Raw genomic sequence first — 27,271 nt, forward strand, 5'->3', positions numbered from 1 at the left:
GAGGCTCCCTGTCAGAGGGGAAACGGTGCACACCTGTGTAAGAGGAGCTATCCCTGGTCCTGAACATCATGAGTGGCACTGATGGTGCTCTCCATTGTGCTGAAGGTGCTGCATTGTGCCAGGACCACGCTTCCTTCTGGCTAACACAATACATAAGCCCCGTTTCCACCGAAATTACCCGGAACAATTTGTACCAGGAGCTTATTTTCCCCCAGACCGGCTGCTGTCTGCATTTCCACTGTGGTCTAAAGTACAGAGAAGATTAGGCAGATTAGCCCAGAGACATGGGACTGTGCGCGACTGCTCCTCCCAGTCAGCAACAAACAGTCATCATTATTGCGCGACACATGTCTGCAACATTAACAACTATGGAGGAGATGCAAGCAGTGCTGCTTCAAGTCCCACCCCCAAAAGTTCCCGAACTTTGAAAAAGTACTACCTCGCGAGCAGGGCCGTTTGGAGGGGGAAATATTTACCCGGAACTTCGTTTAAACCCTGCGGTCGAAACACACCGAGTACCAGCTCAAAGTTCCTAGTTCCTGGGGAAAGTTCCTGCGGTGAAAAGCGGCTATACAGAGATAGATCTATATAGCGATTTACAAAGTTTATATACACACACAGAACAAAAATATTCACACTAATTACACATCCATCTATGATCCCATTTTACATATGTTATGTTGGGCTATAAACATGTATTGGCTTGGGCTATGCATTAAATGGAGTGTACTAAAGTATACTAAATTGACTTTTGACCACTAGCTTAGAAAGTTTGATTTAATGTTTTTTATCCTGCTTCACAACCAGCTCACTTCTTCTCTTTTTCTTTAAATTGGTCTTAATTCTCTCTCATAAGGTAGGCCTGAAGTTCCTTGGTCCCCCGAGGGCTCCAGCCAGGATCCATAATCCATCCCTCTCACCAGTGTCTTTTATTACGTCTGCCTTGTCTCAGAGGCCCTTGGTGTCTGAATAAGAAAAACCCCAATCAGGTTAGCACTCATGACAAACCAAATTATATAAATATTTATACATTCAATATTAAGCCTCAACGCACAACGGAAAGGAAAATGTAAACATACCAGTAATTTTCTGCCTGTCCATTTGGAGATTGAAGTATGTAGCTTTGAGTCCTGTAAGTTTCTCCTGTCTAGTGTACCTCAGTCTCGTGTAGGGCCTTAGTTTGGCAGCTAGTTCAGGTTCCAGATCCTCTAGAGACTGGGCCAGCTTGTGCTTGTGCAAAGTGGGCTGTTTTTGAAGTCCTGAGGAACCGGCTTGCACAAGAGACAGACTCTGAAAGTCCACGGAGATATCCATGTTGCATCCCACATCTGGAACCTGGGTGGATGAAAGTGCTTCATCTCTCGTTCTGAGGTCTGGTCAGCGATGGATTCAACAGACATTGTTGTGGTCAACATTGCACCCCGACTTGGGCCGATTCGAGATAGAGAAGCCACACTCTGAAGGTCCAGGAAGATCTCCATGTCGCGTCCCACATCTGGAACCTCCAAAAGAAGTAGAAGCCACCATACCACAGACCTCCACTTCCATTGTAGTGATCCTCGAAGCTAGCCTGTCCAGTTTCCTGTCCACAGCATCCATCCTCTTGGTCACAGATTCCCCCATGGCCTTCACCATTTCTTCAACACCATGTTTAGCAGTATTAAAGTTTTCCACCAGCAGCTGGAGGTCAGTTGAAATGTGAAATGTGAAATTAAAACAGCCACTAGGTGGCAGTAAGTTAATGAGTGAATCATTTAGCTTCAACCGATTCATTCAAACGATTCGTTCATTCTCAGCCGTGTGTTGCACAACAGTCTTATTATTATTCTTATTAGTGAATAAATACATAGATCCGCAGTCAACATTTGAGTTCCCCAGTGGTTTGGTGGTAGAATCTTTGTAAACAGTGTCAAATGTGGCGGGTTGTAATCCGCTCTCATATAGTTTTTCTTCATTAGGGTTAGGGTTAATATTTTGTTCATTTGAAAGAATTCAAATCAGTGCAGTTTTGCTGATAATGTGAACATATCTTTTAGGATGTATAGGCTATGTTTAATGGAAACAGATATATTCACTGAAAAAGTATTTTAAAAAGGAAACATGCAAATCTGAACCTTTTCTTCAAGTTGTATCCTTCAAATACAGTGGTATTTTTCATAATTTTGTGAAGATCTTTACACTCCTATTCTCATTGGACCTATTCAAACTGGACCGTTTGACCAGCGAATCCTGCAGTGTCTGTAATATCACTGATCATCGTTCTCGCTAAAACATATTTTGTCATAACATGTTTAAGTTTAGTTTAAAGAGGATTTATTAGAAAAAGACGTTTAAATATGAATCCTGCATCAACATTAAATGTCATACACGCAAGACTGTTTAGACAAGATTTATTTGGATTGTTTTGGACAGATTATGATGTGTTTATTGTAAAAGAGCCTAGTGCCTAGGGTATTTTTTTAATTTAATATCAAAGTTTGTCAGAAATTATTCTGAAGTTTTGTTTTGTAGAAAGTGAATTGCTTTCTTTAAAGTAATTTTTTAGCATTAGACTACATTTAAAAAGAAAAATTATTACAAAAAAATGCTCTTCTTAGTCATTTTTGTCTTGTTTCTAGTCTAAATATTAAAACATTCTTAAATCAAGATGCATTTACTAGATAAATACAATTTCAACCAAATAAGAAGAGCATTTTTTGCAGTTTAGTCAAATCTTTTGATCATTTAAAATATAATAGGCCTTTGTTGACTACATTCTAAAAAAATTACTCTGGAGTTTTGTTTTGTAGAACGTGAATTGCTTTCTTTAAAGTGAATTTTGTTTTGTATAAATTGTATCTTAATTTTAATTATTTATTATTTTAGCATGAGACTACTTTCAAAAACATAAAAATAGTACAAAAATATATCTTAGTAATTTTTGTCTTGTTTCTAGTCTAAATATTTAAACATTATTAAATCAAGATGCATTTACTAGATAAGTAGAATTTCAACTAAATAAGAAGAGCATTGGCTGAAGCTCATTCATTATGCAGCTCATTTATTATGTTCTTTTGTCCTCTCATGTGTTCTCTCATCATTATTCATTAGATATTACGCCTCCTCGCATACTGGCTTTGTGAAGAAAAACTGTCTTACAAATGTTAAATCAGTGTATTGTTTCATGTGAATGAGTAGGCTCAATTATTCTCACATCAGTTTGAAGCAAAAACTCTAGGCAAATACACCCATTAGTCAAAAGTCTTGTGAACACATATCTATTGTGTGTTTTGAGGCCTTAATTTTAAAACAATTTCAAAAATCACAAGCATGTACACGCATGTTGCTCTCATATTATGGTAGCCCAGTTTGTGCTGAATACAGTGTAATGACACTTTTGCCATTAATGTGTTTATAAGCAACTGAAAAAAAACACAAATGTCAGAGCATGTCAAAACTTCTAAAGGGCCCCAAAACAGCTCAGACTCCTATGGGTTAAGGAAGTTTACAATTCTATTGTTTAAAATACTGCTAAATAACTTCCCCAGATTACTGCTCATTTATTTCCACTTTTGTGAATTGATGTTTTTTTGTATTTACTCATTCGGGGAACAGACACAGTCTCTATATGATAATATCTCGGTGAAAGAGTCTGTCTTGTATAAATAAATAAAACGCTCTTGGAAATTGTTACATGTCTGTCTTGTCCTATCCTAGCCATGTGCTTGTTTTGGTCTTACGTCACGTCTCTAGTCTATGTCAACCCCGCCCATCTTGTTATCTGATTATTCGTTGATTTGCCCCGCCTGTTCTCCCTTGTTTCCCGCCTGATTTGTCACCCTTTATTATTCTCATTGTGTGTTCAGTCCTGTGCGGGTACATCATCTTTGGTATGTCAATGTTACTTGTTGTAGGTGTTTGTTCCTGATTTGATGGGGTTTTTTTGTGTTTATTATTATTTTTCGTAAATAAAAACTTTTTTCCTCCTGCATTTTGAGTCCTCGCCCCTGATCTGCATCAATTGCAAGGAGCCCCTTAATGGAAAAGTTAATTCCTGACCCTGGCAAGGGGGAACGTCTGGCATTTGCAGTTTGTATTGGTGTAAATTGCAGAAATAAAAAAACTAAATTCAAACAGGGATGTTATCTTGTTAATGATTGATGGGTTTCCCATGAGATTAATGGTAAATACTAGGAGGCACAGTGTTTTAAAATCTTCTTAGTTACCCCATTTTGTATTCCAAAAGTTTGTCTTGACCTTGTAAAGTTACGGTCAGTGGACACTTTTATTCACTTATTTATAATTTTTGCCTCCCACTGATGTCCCTCCCACCCTAGGGCCCCACTTGGTCAGTTTTTAAAAAATCACAATGGTAGTTTTTTACTTGATTTAAAGCATGACCAACAGGGAACCTGAAAAATGACCCCTCTTGGCTCGGCGGTCCCCTGTTGGTGAATGTGTCACGACACCAAGGTCCCCTGTTAGATAAGTAGACAAGAACACACACACTGATCTCACTGGGGATTTATTACACACACATGTTATTTCATTTACAGAAGTTAATCTGTAGTATTAATGTCATGAAGAGAGACTCTATAACACTCACGGTCACTGATTTATCATGAGCTCAAAGCATTATGGGAAGAATCTCTCTACAGTCTATCATGATTTATCAAATCAGTTTCGCTGATGCACGATGCAGAAACCAAAACCCAGGATAGAGCGGCTCAGTGAAAGTGGTCTGGTCACTGCGGATGAGGCTCATTTTGTCTCCATTGACGCTGTAGAAGGACAGAGTTCCTGCACTGGGATCCACATACACTCCTACTCTATTAGTTTCCCCTGCAGGGGTAACATACTGCTTATTATTATGCCAGTATGAGTAACTGTGTTTTAAGCTGATCAAACTCCAGGACTTATCATTTTTTCCAAACCGACAATCATCACTCCACCTCTTCCTGCAGATGCTCTTATATGACAATGATATACCCACACCTTCACCAATGGTCTCAACCTCCCAGTAAGAGCGTCCACGCACACTCTCTCTACACAACACCTGATAAAGTTGCTTAAATCTGTCAGGATGATCAGGATACGGCTGAGCTTTGAAAGCGACAGTAATCTCTCTGTTGTCCTCAGACAGTTTGAGGTCTTCATACGCTGTGTTGTTATCCAGAGTCAGCCAAAGTGAATCTGACGGAGAGAAAACACATCAGAATGAGTTGTCGTTATTGTAGCTGAACTCTTCATGTTCAGTTTAATCATCATTCACATGATCAACTCTAAAACTCTCCTGTCATGTTTTCTTTCCTCTTCTCCAGGAAGAACATGAACACACTCATGAGTTTCTCTGCTTGTGTTCTCAGTCACTTACATTGTAGGAAGTCGTCTCTGGTCACGGGATCAGGGACTGTGGAAATCAACAGACATGAAGAGTGTGATTATCATGACAAGAGGAAATGATCCCTGCATCCATTGTGATCAGTTAATGTCTACAGAAGCCAAATCAAATATGGTGATTGGGAAAATAAATGTAGAAAGTTCAAAGAAGCTGGGAAAGAGAAATGTTTGTGGATGTAAAGGAGTAATCACAGGAGGGCCAATAAATGTTGGAATGAAGAGAGATGTCAAAGGAGGGGTAATAATAGATGCTCAAAGATTGAAAACAACCAGTGTTGGGCAAGTTACTGAAAATTAGCTTTTAAAAGTAATTGAATTACTTTACCAATAACTGAATATCAAAAGTTACTAGGGAAAGAAACTTTTATGTCTGCTTTTTAAATGTAAATATGAACAGTACTGACCAGTCAAACACAATAAACATCATTTATAGACCTATTTATTGTAATCAACAGGGCAAAAGGCCTTCAAATCAAGCAGTAGTGCAGGGTTTAGTGTCCAGCGTTCCCTCGGCTCAGCTGGGAGAGTATACTGGGAGAGTTATGGCCTGTTTACACCTGCTCACTTAATTCGTTTTCTCTGACCAGATATCTATCCGAATGTGAAAAGACCAGACCAGTAAATGCCTTCTGAGATTTTTTCGAGATTTAAATCCGATCACGCAAACAACCAATTCGGAAGGTGCAACACGCGTCGCGCGAAGGAGTAAAGCAAGCCAACACGCAACCTGCCGCCAGTGAAGCTGAAAGTAAGTCTTATATGCTCAAAAACACAATCATCTTCATTAAAACTAATGAGACTAAATGATCTTAGCAGTGCTTAGTTCGCTCTTTCTCGTATTGCGGTCTTTGATCTTTTCACTGATACATAAAATGCAGATCATATCTTTTGCTTTCGTTGACGTGAACTCCGTTAAATGTGCATATAGCGAGAGAATTGAAGATCGAATTATATTCGTTTTGCGGAGAGTTGTAAGGCAAGACAACCTGCAGGTTTTTATTTTTTTAGATTGTGCAGCCCGTTTCGTTTGCGAGCGCCTACGCCTAACCTCAACTTATAAAAAAATGCCTTTTTACTGAGGTGGTGGTGGTGGGGATAGTAGTTTAAACTAACATTGTGATGCTTGAAGTGTTTGATATCTATGGACTTTATTATAGGTAAGACGAGTCCAGTGTTGATTTGAGAGGCTAAAGCGTTGGGTTAACTCTCTGTCGGCCATTTGGTCGTCACTTTCAAAAACAAAAACTTTAATTTAACAAACAAAAAATGCTCCAAACATTTTTCTAAATTAACTTAATAAAGAAATGAAACGAAATATAACTACTTTGACATTAAAAACAACACTGAACTACTTTAATGGCAGCAACAATGTGTAATAGGGAGGATAAGAAGGAAAGAAAAGAAAAGCACAGGCCAGGCTAGGGCCTAGATCTGAGCTTCTTGTCTGCAAGCGTTCATTTTTCACAAAAGAGAGTAACAGGTAACTAATTTACATTTCTGCATTTGGCAGACGCTTTTATCCAAAGCGACTTACAGTGGCCTTATAACAGGGACAATCCCCCTGGAGCAACATGGAGTAAAGTGCCTTGCTCAAGGACACACTGGTGGAGACCGCTGGGATCGAACCAGCAACCTTCTGCATATCAGTTCAGTTTAACCCACTGGACCACCATCTCCTTGCTCAAGGACACACTGGTGGAGACCGCTGGGATCGAACCAGCAACCTTCTGCATATCAACTCCATGGTTTAACCCACTGGACCACCATCTCACATTTAAATTTCAGTAATTGTAATTACGTTACTTGATTAAAAAAATATTTAGTTACTTCTGCGTTACCGCTAAAAATAATGGAATTACAGTAACGCGTTACTCCCAACACTGAAAACAACATTGATTGAATTTGAAGGAAAAGATTTGCCAAAGAAGGTTTTCCTAGGTTTTTTGAGCTACCCAGTGAGAATGTATGTACCTAAACCTTTGAGGTGTTTTAACTGTCAAAGATTTGGTCATACAGCAACAATTTGTAAAGAGCAGAGAAGATGTGCGAGGTGTGGCGGAGACCATGAGTATGGAAAGTGTGGTGCAGGAGTACAACCAAAACGTTGCAACTGTGGAGGAGATCATAATATGGCATATGGGGGATGCGAGGTGATGAAAAGAGAGAATAATATCCACAAAATAAAAGTTGAAAGAAGGATCGCCTATGCAGAAGCTGCAAGGGTGGCAAAAGAGCAGAACAGTAGTGCGACTGTGCATGAAGAAATGAAGGATGACAGTATTTATGCTGATAAAAAGGACTTTGTAACATTCATAGCAGGGGTAATTAATAGTACAGCTGAAGTAAAATCAAAAATGCTAAAAATACAGCTGGTAGTGAAAGCAGCAGTGGATCACCTAGGGTTGGTCGGACTGACATGGGAAGAAGTGAGGGAGAACCTCAGGAAAAAAAGGTTATGGAATGGTTCATTATTATTATGGTAATTCTCTTGCAATGGAAAGCAAGGAGCCTAATGGCCTGATATAATTTATATCCAGGAAACTTGTTTGAATTCCAATCTAGGGTTTTTTTTATCTGACATTTTTAGTTTTGTCGCGATCGGGCTAGCGGTTTCGCAGATAGCAGCTTTTAAAGCGCTAAATTACAACTCTGCACAAACCATAGCCCAAAACCGAAACTTTTCAGGCTCTTTCAGGGCATCGTGTTGATGACCCATAAAAATCCGTTCATGTGTTCATAAATTACAGCATTTTAGCACATAATTCAAAATGTAGTGAGGAAAATAAGTATTTGAACACCCTGCTATTTTGCATGTTCTCCCACTTAGAAATCATGGAGGGGTCTGTAATTATCATCGTAGGTGCATGTCCACTGTGAGAGACATAATCTAAAAAACAAAATCCAGAAATCACAATATATGATTTTTTAACTATTTATTTGTATGATACAGCTGCAAATAAGTATTTGAACACCTGAGAAAATCAATGTTAATATTTGGTACAGTAGCCTTTGTTTGCAATTACAGAGGTCAAAGGTTTCCTGTAGTTTTTCAGCAGGTTTGCACTGCAGGAGGGATTTTGGCCCACTCCTCCACACAGATCTTCTCTAGATCAGTCAGGTTTCTGGCCTGTCGCTGAGAAACACGGAGTTTGAGCTCCTCCAAAGATTCTCTATTGGGTTTAGGTCTGGAGACTGGCTAGGCCACGCCAGAACCTTGATATGCTTCTTACAGAGCCACTCCTTGGTTATCCTGGCTGTGTGCTTCGGGTCATTGTCATGTTGGAAGACCCAGCCTCGACCCATCTTCAATGCTCTAACTGAGGGAAGGAGGTTGTTCCCCAAAATCTGGCAATACATGGCCCCGGTCATCCTCTCCTTAATACAGTGCAGTCGCCCTGTCCCATGTGCAGAAACCCCCCTCCCCCAAAGCATGATGCTACCCCCCCCCATGCTTCACAGGAGGGATGGTGTTCTTGGGATGGTACTCATCATTCTTCTTCCTCCAAACACGTTTAGTGGAATTATGACCAAAAAGTTCTATTTTGGTCTCATCTGACCACATGACTTTCTCCCATGACTCCTCTGGATTATCCAAATGGTCATTGGCAAACTTAAGACGGGCCTTGACATGTGCTGGTTTAAGCAGGGGAACCTTCCGTGCCATGCATGATTTCAAACCATGACTTAGTCTTAGTGTATTACCAACAGTAACCTTGGAAACGGTGGTCCCAGCTCTTTTCAGGTCATTGACCAGCTCCTCCCGTGTAGTTCTGGGCTGATTTCTCCCCTTTCTTAGGATCATTGAGACCCCACGAGGTGAGATCTTGCATGGAGCCCCAGTCCGTGGGAGATTGACAGTCATGTTTAGCTTCTTCCATTTTCTAATGATTGCTCCAACAGTGGAGCTTTTTTCACCAAGCTGCTTGGCAATTTCCCGGGAGCCCTTTCCAGCCTTGTGGAGGTGTACAGTTTTGTCTCTAGTGTCTTTGGACAGCTCTTTGGTCTTGGCCATGTTAGTAGTTGGATTCTTACTGATTGTATGGGGTGGACAGGTGTCTTTATGCAGCTAATGACCTCAAACAGGTGCATCTAATTTAGGATAATAAATGGAGTGGAGGTGGACATTTTAAAGGCAGACTAACAGGTCTTTGAGGGTCAGAATTCCAGCTGATAGACAGGTGTTCAAATACTTTTTTGCAGCTGTATCATACAAATAAATAGTTAAAAAAATCATACATTGTGATATTCTGGATTTTTTATTTTTAGATTATGTCTCTCACAGTGGACATGCACCTACGATGACAATTTCAGACCCTCCATGATTTCCAAGTGGGAGAACTTGCAAAATAGCAGGGTGTTCAAATACTTATTTTCCTCAATGTATATAGTTTACATTTATTGTCAATTTGAAAGCGCTTTACAACCTGTTACATTAATATTGTGACCTATAATTATTATTAGCCACACCTGTTAGGAAATATGGTTGTCAATACAAACATTGAGTGAGTGAAGCAAATTATTGTTATTTTTTAAAGATAAAGATTGATGCAAAGAAATGTTCATATGGCACAGTAGTACAGTAGCCTACATCTGACATCATATACATAATATACTCTGTGTCTTGACACTCACCTGAAGACGGTATGGGGCCGATAGTGTCACTGGCTTCACTCACTCCCACTTTACCCACAATCCTGTAGCGGATCATGTACTGCCTTACAAACTTCAATCCAGTCAGATTAAAGTTTTCATCAGGTGTGTTTATGACATGCCACTGTTCCTCGTTCAGCTGCTGGTACTCCACTCTGTACTGCACAGTTTCTCCAGTCGGGGACTTCTGCAGTTTCAGGGACACACTGCTCTCCAGGACCTCCTTCACTTCTGGAGGGGGAGGCTTCGACACGGGCTGAAACTGAGTGTCTGTCAGCTGCCCTTTTTCATACAGACGGATGGAGGAGCCTGGACTGGATGGATCAGGGATGGCTGACATAACGAATCTGTATCTCTTTTCATCTTTATTAGCCTCTGAAAAACTTCTGAAAAGAGATAAGGTCTCTCTCATCTTTGAGATGACCGCAGTATCATTGAACCACTTTCTGTCAGATGCCACAGAAACCATGCTTTGTTTCCCATCTAGCTCTTTAAACTTGTCAGATTTCAGAAACTCCTTCAGGGCTGAAAGATACGGGTCTTCATACTTCAGAGATGTGAAGGTCAAGCACACCACAACATCAATATCAGGATCACGGAGGATGGAGTTGAGGCGGTCTGAGTCTTGAGTTGTGATTCCCTCCAGCATCTTGGTGTGAGAACTCAAGAGGTTAAGTTCAGACTTTGCACCATCTAACCACTGGTAAAGCCTGTCAGCTTTAAAAGGGGAGCTGATGTGGATCTTCAGGACGTCTTCCAGTGACTTCTCCTCCATCTCTCCTCCGCGTATAGCAGGCAAGACCCTGGCCACTGCTTTCAGGAGCACTGTCTTGTAAATGCTAACCGAGCTCTGAAATGAATGCAGCCTCTCTTTGATATCATTGAAAGCATTCACCAGAGTTTTTCTGGACAGGTCGTTGTATGACCTCTCTACTTCTCCCAGCTCCTCCATTACATCTTCAATGTTGGAAACCAGACTTGTGCTGATTTCTCTCTCCAGCTGAGCAGCTTTTGAATCCAGTTCAGAAAGAGGATGGAGAAAAACTTTCATTGGAACTGCATTCTGTGGATTCTCCTTCAGGATAGTGGAGAGATTCTTGTACACCTCTACGGCCTCCATGTAAGTGGTGGGGCTCTTCTCAAGACGGACGTCACCATAAAATCTGCAAGCAATGCTCTCAGCCTTTTGCTTATCACCATCTGTCATTTCTACAGCTCCTTTTCCCTTGATAGAAAACTCAGGGATATTCTTGACCATGACATTCAGTTCTTCTTCAATCTCCTGCTTGTTTTCCTCTTCTGAAACTGTCCGATCAAACACCATGAAGGCCTGAGCTCCGTACAGTACAGCTATGACCACATGAGTTGCAGTTTTCTGGTCAAACACCTGAGGGTAGGTGATGTCTCCCAGTGGAGTCATAGCAAAATATTCTAATCTGGTGGTTTCACTGTAAGACATTGTTACTCTGGACTGTTGGTTTGAGGATTTGGTGTCATTCAGAAACTTGGCAGATCCTCCCACCTCCACCAGCCCTGCTAAGAAGCTGGCCTTCAGGGAAGCACTTACATCCAGGATACTGGCCTTACTAGAGAGAGAGTCAGAGCTACTGAACTTCAAATCTGTCTTGGGCGTTGGATGGGTGTTCAAATCTTCTCTCAGTGACTTCTTATCCCACAGAGTAACTCCTGAAATGAGAAATGGCTTTAACAGTCATGGATGAGGACACAATGCACTTTTGAAGAATCATGCAGGTTTTATCGTGTTGTTACACAAGCACTAGTGATGCAGCATTTGGTGAAGAGGGGAAATAAACTATTATTTATTTATTTTAAGTTGGTAAAGCACCTGGAATGAAGGCATCCGTGCGGAGGTCATACAGCATCCCAGGAAACAGAGGTCTTCCTAGAGGAGCCACATCAATGGACCCTAATGCCACGGCTGCAGTAAATAACAAAGGTCTTTATATATATATATATATATATATGATATTTATGAACAAAATTACATCTGGTGATAATTAATAATGTTTTCCCACCAGAATTTTTTTTAAAGTTGTCAGCCACCATTGATCATTTACACAAATGTTTCTGGATGGATATTTGGTTGTATCAATATTTGAACATGCAATTCATCAAAAGAAAGGACAGACCCTTTGCTAAAAAAGGTTATATTCTAGTTTCATGCATTCCTTTTTTATATACATTTTAATATGGGTAAGTTTAATTTAAAAAATTCTATATTTTGAGCAAAAAAGCTGAGAAAAACATGTTTTTGTTAGAGACTACATCCAGATGGGATTCAGAACGATGATCAAAACACAGATGGAGTAGATAAGTTTCACAGTCCTATAGCTCGTCCTGGGTCGACATTTCATTCAGTAACATTTGGCGGTTTTGATTTATATGCTGTTTAAAAGCACCCGGAAGCTGCGTTTACTGTTGCAGGTGACTTTAATCATTCAAACTTAAAGTCAGTGCTACCCAAGTTTCACCAGCATGTTTCCTGCCACACCAGAGGGAACAAAACCTTAGACCATGTTTACACAAACATGGCTGGAGCTTACGTTGCAACACCCCTCCCCCACCTGGGACAGTCAGATCACCTTTCTTTGTTCCTCACCCCCAAATATGCACCCCTCATCAACCATGTGAAGCCATCAGTGAAGACCATCAAGGTGTGGCCTGCGGGGGCAGATTCCACACTCCAGGAAAGGTTTCTACACACAGACTGGAGTATGTTTGCTTCTCAAGCCACCAGTGGCGCTCACACGGACATTGACTCCTACACCTCCTCTGTATTGGATCATATCAATACCACCATTGACAGTGTTACAACCCAGAAACAGATCACCACATACCCAAATCAGAAGCCTTGGATGAACAGGGAAGTGCGACTCCTGTTGAAGTCACGCAATACTGCCTTCAGATCAGGTGATGCACAAGCCTACAGCACATCCAGAGCAAACCTGAAGAGGGGCATCAAAAAGGCCAAGCACTGCTACAAGCTAAAGATAGAGGGACACTTTTCCAACTCTGACCCTCGACGCATGTGGCAGGGCATTCAGGCCATCAGTGATTATAAACCCACCCGGTCCTCCCCCGCAGCCACTGATGTCAACTTCCTGAACGAGCTAAATCACTTTTATGCTCGCTTTGAAAGAGACAACAGAGAAACTGCCACCAAGCTCAAACCCTCAGTTGACCACCCACCAATCACACTCTCCTCCACAGATGTCTGCAAGGCACTGAGCCGGATCAGCGCGCACAAGGCTGCTGGACCAGACAACATCCCTGGACGTGTTCTCAGGGCATGTGCGGAGCAGGGTTTTTACAGACATTTTCAACCTGTCTCTTACCCAAGCAGCTGTACCATCATGCTTTAAACGCACTTCCATTGTGCCAGTGCCAAAACACTCTAGCCCGAGGTGCCCTAATGACTACCGCCCTGTAGCACTCACACCCATCATTATGAAGTGCTTTGAGCGGCTGGTCCTGGAACACCGAAGACTCTCTACCATCCACATTGGACTCATACCAGTTTGCCTACGGCAGCAATAGGAGCACAGAGGATGCAGTTTCCATGGCACTGCACTCTGTGCTCACCCATCTGGACAATAAGAACACTTATGCACGCATGCTGTTTGTTGACTTCAGCTCAGCATTCAACACTGTCATCCCAACCAAGTTAATAGCCAAACTTGGAGACCTGGGCATCAACACTTCAATGTGTAACTGGATTTTGGACTTCCTAACTGACAGACCCCAGAATGTTCGATCAGGATCCACCTGCTCCACGTCCATCACACTCAACACTGGTGTACCATAGGGCTGTGTGCTAAGCCCGTTTCTCTACTCCCTCTTCACCTCCGACTGCAAGCCTGTGTATGGATCTAATTCCATCGTCAAGTTTGCGGACGACACTACGGTGATTGGGCTCATCAGCAACAACGATGAGACTGCCTACAGGGAGGAGATCCAGCACCTGGCCACATGGTGCGCTGATAATAACCTGCTCCTCAACACCACCAAAACGAAGGAGCTCATCGTGGACTTCAGGAAGGAGTCAAGAGGCACACACGACACCATCCACATCAATGGAATGGCTGTTGGGAGCTGCTCTGTTGCGGAGCGCAAGGCACTGCAGCGGGTGGTGAAAACTGCCCAGCGCATCACAGGGACTCCACTACCTGCCATCGAGCACATCCAGAGGAAACGCTGTCTGCATTGAGCTCGCAGCATCCTCAAGGACTCCTCTCACCCATCCCACAGACTGTTTTCTCTCCTGCCCTCCCGCAGGCGTTTCTCGATCCTCTGGACCAGGACCAGCAGACTTAAGAACAGTTTTTTGCACTTTTGCACTGCCGACTGTCTTTATAGTACCTACTGTTTACATTTGCATTTTGCACCGTACTTCTAACTGTAATATGCAACCACTTTCCACTGCACTTTACACTTTTTTTTCGGATAGCTCTGTCCATAATTTATTGCACTACCTTAATCCACTGCTATAATCCTCATCTTTGCCTAACATATTATTGTATACCTCTATCTGTAAAATTCTGTTTAAAGTAATCATTAATTAAAGCCATCTGTATATTATACTCATAGCACATATTCACCTGTAAATTCAGTTCTGTTTATAGTAATAACCATCTTTCTTTTTATACATATTTATATATATATTCAGTACATATCCATGTCCTGCACTTACGCATCCATTGTATATCCTGCACTTGCTGCTATTGCACTTCTGGTTAGACCTAAACTGCATTTCGTTGCCTTGTACTTGTACTTGTGTAATGACAATAAAGTTGAATCTAATCTAAATCTAATCTTAATGTTGACAATCACGTTATTTTATATAATGCATATGATTACACATATGATATCGCTTGTCTGCTGCTTCTTCTTCACCTGTGTTTTGATCAGGAGATGCTGTACTCTTTCAGAAGATGTGTAATAGCACCCCCTACAGTATAACAGTGAAAACTGGGAAAGCTGGACATTTAGAGTTTATCAGCTGATCTTAAGATTAGTTCTGATTTAATATAGACTGTTGATTTTTCTTAGCATCTCTTATTTTCAAATATTCGTTCATCAAGGGACCCGATATCGCACAGAGACTACAAGCGTCCGGATTTCGCTCACGAACACAAAGCGGTTACTTCTGATATTAGTCAGAGGATTGCAGAGTGAATATTGTAACTTTTAAGTGTTTGCACCTGCTCACTCAACAAAAAGTGTAATTTTAGTAATATATAAAAGCTGCAACTTGCTAAATGAGAAATCGGATTATCCCGCACTCTGTGCTTCAGGCTTCAGTAGTGAGGTCCTCGGTGTGATCTATCAGAACACAAGATTTGCAGAAATAAAGGACTCCACATTGATCCATACTAGAATAATGATTCCAGAATAATACAAGATTAACATTTATTTTAGCCAGACAGAAAAAGTAAATAATTAAACCAGTTTGATTTGGGCAGTGCTAGAACATACACTATTGCCAAAAGTGTTGGGACACCCCTCCAAATCATTGAATTCAGGTCAGAATTGGTGTGTTTTTTTGGCACACATGCTTCAGACACCGGTTCTGCAGTAGGCATTCCCATAGCATCAATACCATGACGCAGCGTCTCGCTCCCCTCTAAGGACAACAATTTGTCCTTCTAATGATTTTGAATCTGTCCCTGTGATATTGTTCATAGCATATTCACAATTTGTAACATTTCAATCTTACTTGGATATTTTGTGTTTCCTTTGGTATCAGGTTTGGGTTGTAGCACTTCCTATTTTTGGAAAAATGGTTCATAAAATCAAAGATTTTGTATCTTTAATCTCATGAAATACATCTGTTTACACTTCCACATTTTGTCTGAGGGAGTGCACTTACCTGTGCATTCACCACAGCTAGGGTTGCCAACCATAAACATGTACAGCAGATCCAGCTCGGCTGCTTCAGGGGCATCATACTTGGAATCGTCAACAAGGAGACCTGTGTGAAAGTCAGTGAAGGTCAGTGATGGAGATGCATACCACAAACATTGCCTTGGTTAGTTTCATTGTCATATTCTGCTATGTTTTGAGTTCTCATTGGTTGTTTCTGATTGTGCACACCTGTGCGGTTGATTATCATTCCATGTGTATTTAAGCACTCAGTTTTCCTCAGTTCAAGGTTCTGCGCTGTTAATGTTAATGTGTATTTAACCGTCTGGGGTCGATTAACGCGCTGACAGCCCGGCATGCTTTGGTCGATTTTTTCCACATAGCCACAAAATAAATTTAAAATCATGTCATTTTTGTCAAACAGGAACGAGTAATACAAGTGTCTACTTTTATTTGTGTACACTCACAATATCAACAAAACATTGTGCTTTTGTAAAATAAAGAAAACAGAGTGTACTTTCTGCCATCACTGAGAAACTTTTAAGTTGGCTATTATTAAACCACTTATTAAAAACCGCAACTTGATCCTACAGAATTAGTCAATTATAGACCAATCTCAAATCTTCCCTTTCTGTCAGAAACAATAGGAAAGGCAGTGTCTTCACAATTATGCTCCTTTTTAGAAAGAAATGGTATCTGTGAGGATTTCCAGTCAGGATTTAGAGCGTATCATTTTTTTTTTTTTTTTTTTATGCATTTGGCAGACGCTTTTTTCCAAAGTGACTTACATTTCATTCAAGGTACACATTTTACATTTTGTCAATCCTTGCTTTCCCTGGGAATCGAACCCATGACCTTGGCGTTGCTAGCGCCATGCTCTACTGTTTGAGCTACAGGAAAGCTACAGGAAAGCAGTATCATAGCACTGAGACTGCTCTCATCAGAGTTACACATGATTTACTCTTATCATCTGATCGTGGCTGTATCTCTCTATTAGTGTTACTCCATCTTAGCGCTGCATTTGATACCATCGACCACAACATTCTTTTGAATAGACTCGAAAAGTATGAAGGTATTAGTGGAATTGCTTTATCATGGTTTAAATCATACCTATGCGACCGTTATCAGTTTGTAGTAGTAAATGAAGAGATGTCACACCGATCACAAGTTCAGTATGGAGTACCACAAGGCTCAGTGCTAGGACCGCTGCTCTTCACCCTGTACATGCTACCACTGGGAGATATCATTAGGAAGCATGGCGTTAGTTTTCATTGTTATGCTGACGATACTCAGCTCTATATTTCTTCACGCCCTGAGGAAACTTACCAATTCACAAGATTAACGGAATGCAGAGCTGATATAAAACACTGGATGACCGGTAATTTCCTGCAACTCAATTCAGAAAAAACAGAATTTTTAATTATTGGACAAAAAAGGGGTTGCGAGGGGAAGATGATGGTGTAGTCTCAAACCTATTTGATGGTTTGTGTTCTCCGGCCACCAAATGCTGTATGTGAACCGCGCTCGAGCCCAACCAAACCCCATCCAAGTGGGCCAGGGCCGGCTAAACGAACCGAGCCGGGGCACGCAACGGAGCGCTCACACTAGTCAAACGAGCCGGGCTTTGGGGGTGAAACGCGCTCGAGTGCCTAGTGTGAGTACACCCCAAGTCAAACGCTGTTTACAAAAAAGGGAGTTGAAAGGTAAACCAACGATGTCGGACGATTTTGAACTTCGAGGAGAAGATGAGATGGAGTTTTTCGCCCTGCCCTACCTTATTGCTTATAAAACATAAACTTATTTTTTTATTTTTTAAATGACTGATGGTTTGGCTGGATAAGAGCCTTATTCATCGCCTGGTATTGTTTAAAGCCCTTTGTTGAAGCTGTCATTTGACCCGTTTGGAGCCCATTGAAGTCCATTATATGGAGAACAATCCTGGGCTTTTGGATTTTGACTTGAAATCCTTTATCGCCTTTTGGGTTGAAGGAGGAATTTGATCTCAAACCTTGTTTGTAGAATTGAGCATATTTCTTCATCTGTTCTCAGTGCCTTTGTGTATTTGTGGATTTATTTTGTCATTTATCTGGGACTCTATTGTGTTTTCACATGAGGTTTCTTTTTCAAATTATTATTTTATTATTTTATTTTATATTTTCAAATTATTAATATTATTTATCTTATCTTTCTTTCCGTTTTTTATGATGTATTTTTTTCTTGTTCATATTATTATTATTATTATTATTTTATTTTTTTACTTTATATTTATTTTCAAATTATCATTATTTAAATAATTTATTTCCTTTATATATATATATAAATAAAAATGTATTTTATTTATTTATTATTTCTTAAAATTATTATTACTCTTTTATATATTCATATTATTTTGTTTTGTTTTGTTTTCTCTTTTTTATCTTTTTTTTCAAACTATTACTATTAAATGTTTCTTTCTTTCTGTTTATTTTCAAATTATGATTATTTAATTTATTTATTTCCTTTCTTTTTAAAAATGTATTTTATTTATTTAATAATTATTATTTTATATTTATTTATCTATTTCTCTTTTATATATTATTATTATTATTATTGTATTAATTTATTGTATTTTGTTTTGTTTTCTTTTACTTTCTCTTTTTATTTTTTTATTATTATTATTATTTATTTTTCAAAATATTATTATTAATAGATTTTTCTTTCTTTCTGTTTTTTTATATTATATATGTTTTGTTTCTTCTTCTTATTATTATTATTATTATTATTATTTTCTTTTTCTTTCTCTTTATTTATTTATTTTCCTTTTCTTTTTATTTATTTTTAATAGGGCTGTCAAAAGATTAATTCAAGATTCAAGATTCAAGAGATTTATTTGTCACATACACAATTATATAGAGCATATATAACCAGCAGTGAAATGAAAGTCAGGTCCGCTCCAAGTGTTGGGATAGTTGTTGTTGTAGCACGGACTGTAATTGATGTGACACCAGTAGTGAGATGTTGTTTACATGTGACAGTACAGACCGGGTGTGTTGTGTTCAATAAAGTTAAGTGTACGCAACTATATTGGCGTTAACCGTCCATTCTATTTGACGATAGAGGATAGAATGAAACATGGTGGCAGCGGTGCTTTGTGAAAAGTAAAAGCACATAGAATAGCAGACACAACGGAAGACACCGGCTGAGTATGGTCGAGAGAGCGGAGAGATCAGGTGCAGCGCGGATGGAGAATCCTTTGGGACTGAGACCGCCACAAGCCCTTTGCCTAGACTCCACTAATCTGGCGAAATCATGGAAATTGTGGAAGGAAGAGTTCACACTGTATATGGATCTTACATTGGCGGAAGCTGGCGAAGCCGCGAAGCTAAAAGTTTTCAGTTATCTCATCGGAGAGATGGGAAGAGAGCTGTGCGAGACCCTGATCCCCACCTCGTCACCGGATCGGACAGTAAGCGGATTAATAAATGCATTGGATGAACACTGCAATCCGAAAGTGAACAAGACAGTTGAAAGGTACCGTTTTTTTGTCAGAAATCAGGGCTCTGATGAAAACATTGACAAATATGTGACGGACTTAAGAATGCTCGCCAGTACGTGCAATTTCGGCCAGATCAAAGACTCTCTAATCCGCGATAGAATTGTTTGCGGCATAACCAGCTCTGTTTTGAGGGAGAGACTTTGCAAAAATGTGTGCAAATCTGCAGAGCATCAGATCTGTCACGGGAAAATAAAAGAACGATTGAAGGACGGGTGACAGAGGAAGTGCACGCTGTAAAACAGGCTGAGAGAAAAGAGAGAAGTAAGAGCACTGTAAACTGCAAGTTTTGTGGGAAAATGCATGAGAGAAATAAACAGAAATGTCCTGCATATGGGAAAAAGTGCAAAAAATGTGGAAATGACAATCATTTTGCCACAATGTGCAGAACAAAAATGCAGAAAGGAAAAACGGTGCATACTATAACTGAGTCAGATGATGACAGTTATGAGGACATCTTGTGTGTAACAGTAGACACAGTGAACACAGTGGATAAACAGCAGCCGCCCTCAAAACTCTTTGCTGCAATGCTTCTGGGGAAAGAACAGATAAAGTTTCAGTTAGATTGTGGAGCCAGCTGTAACATTATACCTGTCAACCTGTTAAACCCAGCCACACAAATTGAAAAGACTGAGCAAGTGCTGGTGATGTACAATAAAAGAACACTGCAGCCAGTGGGGAAATGTAAAGTTAAATTGAGAAATCCCAGAAACAAGAAACTGTACCGATTAGAATTCATGGTTGTAGATGAGGGGTCCGCAGTGCCGCTACTGGGCAGCAGGGCAGTACAAGCCATGAATCTAGTGAAAGTCCAGTATGAAAACATCATGGCTGTGGATAGCATTGTTACCAAAGAGACCGGAAAAGATGAAAAGTGGAACATGGATAATATCAGAAAAGACTATGCTGATGTGTTCCAGGGAGACGGATGTCTGGAGGGTGCGTATAAGATAGAAGCAGACCCCACAGTAACTCCAGTAAAACTGCCAAAGAGAAGGGTTCCTGTGGCGATGATGTCACCACTTAAAGCAGAGCTGACTGATCTTCAACGAAGAGGGATCATCACACCAGTAGACTGTAGCACAGAGTGGATTAGCAGTCTTGTCATTGTTAAAAAGCCATCAGGAAACCTCAGGATATGCATAGATCCAAGACCACTCAACAAAGCTCTGAAAAGATGCCACTTTCCTCTGCCGACAATAGACGAAATACTGCCAGATTTGTCAAGGGCAAAAGTTTTCACTGTGTGTGACGTCAAAAATGGATTTTGGCATGTGACCCTGGATGAGGAATCAAGTTACATGACCACATTTGCCACACTGTATGGCAGATATAGATGGCTGAGGATGCCAATGGGCATTAGCCCTGCACCAGAGGTGTTTCAAAGAAAACTCAGCCAAGCTCTGGAAGGATTGCGAGGTATATATGTCATAGCTGATGACATCCTCATCACCGGAGAGGGTGAGACATTCGATTTAGCAAACCAAGACCATGACGACAAACTGAGAGCCCTGTTGACTAGATGTAGAGAAAAGAACATCAAATTGAATGCAGAAAAATTTAAACTGAGGAAAAACGAGGTTCCATACATAGGACATTTACTTACCGCAGATGGGTTAAGAGTGGATCCGGAAAAGGCACGAGCAGTCAGAGACATGCCACGTCCAACAGATGTCAAGGGGGTCCAGAGGCTCCTGGGCATGGTAAACTATCTCTCGAAATTCTGTGACCACCTGTCAGATGGCTGTGAGATACTGAGGCAGCTAACTCATAAAGACAATATCTGGGAATGGTCAGATGTGCATGAGCAAGCATTCACACGGCTCAAGGACGCCATCATAAAAGCCCCAATTCTCAAATATTACAACCCAGATGAACCACTGACACTACAGTGTGATGCATCTGAGACTGGGTTAGGGGCCGCTTTACTTCAAAAGGGGGTGCCAGTCGCTTATGGAAGTCGGGCATTGATGCAGACGGAGAGGGGTTATGCCCAGATAGAGAAAGAGTGTTTGGCCATTGTCTTCGGTATGGAAAAATTCCACCAGTATACATACGGGCGCAAAGTAACAGTACACTCTGACCATAAGCCACTGGAAAACATAGTAAGAAAACCCCTGCTGAACACTCCAAAACGCCTGCAAAGGATGTTACTTCGACTTCAGAGATACGATATCGAAGTCATTTATATCCCAGGGAAGGATATGTTGTTAGCTGACACACTGAGCCGCTCATACTTACCAGAACATGCATCAGAAAATTCAGTAGAAATGGAGATTGAAAGCATAAACATGGTCCAGCATGCAAATATAGCGGAACAAAGACTCAGAGGCATTAGAGAGGAGACAAGTAAAGACAGAAAATTGCAGACACTTATCAAATTCATCCAAGAAGGTTGGCCAAGGAGCAAAAAAGACTTGCCACATGACATCGCACATTACCACCCTTTTCAGGAAGAACTGAGTACGCAGAATGGAATTGTCTTCAGGGGGGAGAGAGTTGTAATCCCAGATGCACACAGAGGTGACATTGTTCAGCGCATTCACTCCTCACATTTGGGCATTGAGGGATGCCTGAGAAGGGCAAGAGAATGTGTTTATTGGTTGGGGATGAATGATCAGATAAAGACATTCATAGAGAAATGTGACATCTGCAGATCTATGGATGTGAAACAGCAGAAGGAGACCCTGAGGTCTCACGAACTACCAAGTAGCCCATGGTCTAAGGTGGGGACAGACATATTCACTTTAGACAACAGAAACTACCTGATCACCGTTGATTACTTCTCTAATTTCTGGGAGCTGGACTTCTTATCCGACACACGATCCACCACTGTCATCCATAAACTGAAATCCCATTTCGCAAGACACGGTATTCCTGATGTTGTTATCTCAGATAACGGCCCGCAATATGCATCAGAAGATTTCAAAAGGTTCAGCAGACAGTGGGAATTTAAACACTGGACATCCTCACCAGCCTACCCACAAAGCAATGGGATGGCAGAATCAGCAGTAAAGACTGCAAAACGGCTGTTGAAAAAAGCAAAAGCTGATGGGAAAGATCCATACCTTGCCATGCTTGATCAGAGAAGCACACCATCGCAAGGGATCAAAGCAAGCCCAGCACAGCGATTGTTCAGTAGGAGAACCAGGACACTGATACCCATGCATGACAACCTGCTGAAACCACAGGTAATCCACACTCGACAGGGTCAGATTGATAACAAGAACTGTCAGGCTGCATATTATAACAAACATGCAAAAGATCTAGATCCTCTGAAACAAGGAGACAGAGTCCAGCCGGAAGATCATAACAAAACATGGAGAAAAGCGACAGTTGTGAAACCTGTGGACTACAGGTCTTACGATGTCCAGCTCGACTCAGGGAACATTCTGAGGAGAAACCGCCGACACCTCAGGAAGGACAGAACCATAGTCGTGGAAAAGACAGAGACTTGTCAATCTGCAGAGGTGAACAGAGACAGTGTGACAGTCCCGAAACCAAACGCAGATAGTCCTGTTGTTTCTATTACAAAGTCTGGAAGAAAAGTGATTAGACCTCACTACCTTAAAGACTATGTACAGTAACCCACTAATACTCACCTCCATGTCCCAGGAAATTTAGTGCTATATTGGTTCACCTGCCGTGACAGTTGTATTCATATGTGCCAATTGAAAGGAAGAAAAAAAAAAGAGATAAACTGTGCAGACACTTTATTTTGTTATAAGAGTTTATTAATGGAAAGGAATATGTAGTAGAATGCATTAAGGAGACATTACAAATACTGTCTTACTGAAATTGCAATGTTTATACTTTAAGAATTGTGTAGTGTGTATATTTCAGTCAATGCATAGCATAGGTGAAGGTATACATACTGTTCTGAGTTATTATGGAATTGACTTTCAGGTTGTAAGTTACTTGAAAAAAAAAAAAAGAGAGAAAGGATGTTGGGATAGTTGTTGTTGTAGCACGGACTGTAATTGATGTGACACCAGTAGTGAGATGTTGTTTACATGTGACAGTACAGACCGGGTGTGTTGTGTTCAATAAAGTTAAGTGTACGCAACTATATTGGCGTTAACCGTCCATTGTATTTGACGATAGAGGATAGAATGAAACACTAAGGACAGTGCAATATTAAAGAAAATATACACAGAAGTACAATATACACAGATAAATAAAATAAAAAATAAAAATAAAAAAAGAATTCATAAATAAGCTATGAGAAAATGAATTAAGGTAATGGTGTGCAAATGTGCATTATACTGTAGTCTTAAATCTTAAATATTAAGATACACAGGAATGTATAAAAGGTAAAAAGTGCAAAAGTGCAAACGGGTCGACACTGACAGTATGTCACATCCAAAATAAAAGTTTGTGTTTACATAATATATTTGTGTGTACTCTGTATAATTATTATGTTTATATAAATATTCATGTATATATTTAAGAAATATTTGCATGTATATACTGTATACATTTATATAATTTATATTATATATACATATAAATATTTTTATATGTATATGTATGCTTGTGTGTATTTTTATATATAAATAATAATTATACACAGTTCACACACATATATTATGTAAACACAAACTTTTATTTTGGATGTGATTAATCGTGATTAATCTTTTGACAGCCCTAATTTTTAATTATTATTTTATTTATTTTTCAAATTATTATTATTAATATTATTTAATTTATTTATTTTCTTATTTTTCTTTCCCTTTTTATTTTATTTGTTTATTTAAATGATTATACTTTTATTTATTAATTTTTCTTTTTTCAAATTATTATTATTGTATTATTATTATTATTATTATTATTATTATTATTTTCTTTCTTTCTTTTTTATTTATTTATTTTTTCAAATCTTTTTTATATTATATATTTTTTCATATTATTATTATTATTATTGTTTAATTATGTATGTATGTATTGTATTTTTCTTATTCCTTTTTCTTTTATTTATATATAATTTTCTTTCTTTCTTTGTTTTCTTTGGCCAGAAATGTTAGCGTATACAGCTAAACGGGCTCTAAGTTCGTGCCTGACCAAGACCTGTTGGTCGAAGCGTTGCAATACACTGGAGCAGTTCAATCAGTGTGCGGACATCACATTTGTTTTTTGCTTCAATAACACTACGTTTGCCACAAACCAAGTCCAAACCCATATGTACAGGTCAAATATATAGTCAGCTACGTTTGCCACAAACCAAGTCCAAACCCATATGTACAGGTCAAATATATAGTCAGCTACGTTTGCCACAAACCAAGTCCAAACCCATATGTACAGGTCAAATATATAGTCAGCTACGTTTGCCACAAACCAAGTCCAAACCCATATGTACAGGTCAAATATATAGTCAGCTACGTTTGCCACAAACCAAGTCCAAACCCATATGTACAGGTCAAATATATAGTCAGCTTGTTCCCATGATTCCACAATTGTTTGATTAACATTGAGACAGACAGTCTGCATATTCAGACCCGCTGTAACGCTCAGATATAATGCTACACATCAGATATGAGTCTCTCCCAAAGGTTTAGGAAGGTTTACCTCTCAGAAAACACACACATACAGAGACTTGAGTTACTATCTGGAGCATTGGGATTCAGGGTTTAATGAATTCATTTTGTGAAAACCTCACATTCAACCAAAATGGACATTTGCCCACTTGTTTAGCCAGTAGCTCATACTTAGCATTACAGCTCATTCTGCCAGCACAGGACACACACACACACACACACACACACACACACACACACACACACACACACACACACACACACACACACACACACACACACACACACACACGTTTGTTTTTGTTAAATGTGAGGACATTCCATAGGCGTAATGGTTTTTATACCGTACAAACCGTATTTTCTATCCCCTTACACTGCCCCTAAACCTACCCATCACACACACACACACACACACACACACACACACACACTGCCCCTGCCCCTAAACCTAACCCTCACAGGAGACTGTGCAGTTCACTTTCTGTGAAAAAAAACTTGTTCTGTGTGATTTATAAGCATTTTGAAAAGTGAGGACATGGGGAACGTCCTCATATTTCACCCTCTTTTTGTAATACCTATGTCATACCCATGTCATTATACACATTTGTGTCCTGATATTTCACAAAAACATGCCCACACACACACACACACACACACACACTGTTAGAATAATGATGAAATTGATTCTTTTATTCCCAATATATATCCAGGGATAAGGCCTAATATAAAGAGGTCTTACTCCCAACATGTAACCAAGAATAATGCCAAATGTAAAGAGGCCTATGTTAACCACACAAGTATGTTATGCATGGTTTTATGATGTTGAAACTATACAGAAAATATAGTGGAGGTTTTATAGAGAACCTTTATCGTGGACTTTATAAGAGCCACAAGTAGAATAGAAATAGCAAAGTGAAGTAAAGAGTTGTTTATGTGGCCGAGAAACTTTTATAAGAAGTTTTTATTTTTCACAACTTTTATGTATAAGCTGTTTATAAGGCCGAAAAGCCTAAAGAAGGTTTTTCTTATACAACTTTCATAAATTACTTTGTAAGCATGGGAAAACACAGAAACATAATGTTGTACAAATGTTTAGCTTTGGTTCAAGTGAATACATGACACAAGATTCTGTAAAAATGTTTTATTTGGTTTCATAGTAAAGACACGGAAGCAAAGACTTTCTGTAAAAATGTTTTATTTGGTTTTATAGTAAAGACACGGAAGCAAAGACTTTTTGTAAAAATGCTTTATTTGGTTTTATAGTAAAAGCTCAAGAGACATTGTTTGGTAAAAAGTATTTTATTAGGGTTGGTGTAAAAACCACACTAAGACATGTTTTGTAAAATATGTTTTATTGAAGAGATAAAGAAAGACAGTGAGCCATATGTATGAAGGTCATTTATTCATGTAAAAAGAACAAGCAAATGAAATGTAACCTGTATAAGCATGCAAGCATGTAACAAAGTATTAAACGAAGAAATAGGTTTTACCCAGGATGATATCTTGCAGACGAGACGAAGGAGGAGATTAAGGATCCAAGCCAGAAGAAGAAGAATGAAAGAATACAGAGCATTATATACTAAAGTGTTGAAGGAATTGAGGGAGTTGACAATGGTTCAAAATCTGGGATTGGATGAACTGTACCTATGTGATTGAATATGTAATGAAGAGGTGTGATGATTAAAAAGTATATAAGGTCATGATCTCTGTATGACCATCAGAAGCTGAGAGCGACAGCTGCTTCTCCATTGCTTGATGATGCGAGCCTAACATCTGCTGGTGACTTTTGTGTACTGACGTTTTGAAACTTAAAACTTTTCTTTTTGTTACTTTTATTGATTGTATGTAAAACTTTTGTTAATGGAAAAATAAATCTACTTATAATTGATTTATAAAAGAAAACGTTTGCCACGTCTCTGCTTTCTAAACGAGTTGATCTGAACCAGACACGGAGGGGGTCTGTTCTTCTAGAGAGTAAGTATAAATTTATATTTATGATCTAGTTAAGGATTTGACCTGCTTTACCTAGCCTGAGAATATAAACTAAAACTAGGTAGAAGGTGTGTGGGATCTAGATAGATTGTACACCGAATAACAACACACACTAATATTAAATAGAATATATAATAGTTAAATATAACCTTGCCCTTTCTAGTCTCTCCAGTTTCTTGACTTCTTGCGTCTATCCTCTGAAAAGGTAAAAAAAGCTTTGCTCAACCTTTACTCCAACACAATAACACTGACACTGAACCTAAAGTCACATCTTACCTGGAGTCTCTGTTCTTGATCTGGT

At 39.5% G+C, this 27,271-nt stretch overlaps 1 protein-coding gene across 1 annotated transcript; it reads right to left on the bottom strand.

Annotated features, from left to right (window-relative positions):
• Window positions 1-948: 948 nt before the first annotated feature.
• Window positions 949-27,271, bottom strand: LOC307126360 (cytolytic toxin-alpha-like; the record flags this gene model as incomplete). Its single annotated transcript, XM_079816826.1, has 10 exons — window positions 27,247-27,271; window positions 15,920-16,021; window positions 15,767-15,815; window positions 11,876-11,968; window positions 10,012-11,715; window positions 5,354-5,389; window positions 4,973-5,172; window positions 1,399-1,680; window positions 1,080-1,290; window positions 949-965 (listed from the first exon to the last, which is right to left on the bottom strand). The coding sequence occupies exons 2-10, from the start codon at window positions 15,995-15,997 to the stop codon at window positions 949-951; spliced, it is 2,670 nt and encodes an 889-aa protein (XP_079672952.1). The 5' UTR covers window positions 15,998-16,021; window positions 27,247-27,271.

Source organism: Gobio gobio (assembly GCF_949357685.1).
Source record: "Gobio gobio genome assembly, chromosome: 5".
In the NCBI taxonomy this organism is placed as follows: Eukaryota; Metazoa; Chordata; class Actinopteri; order Cypriniformes; family Gobionidae; genus Gobio; species Gobio gobio.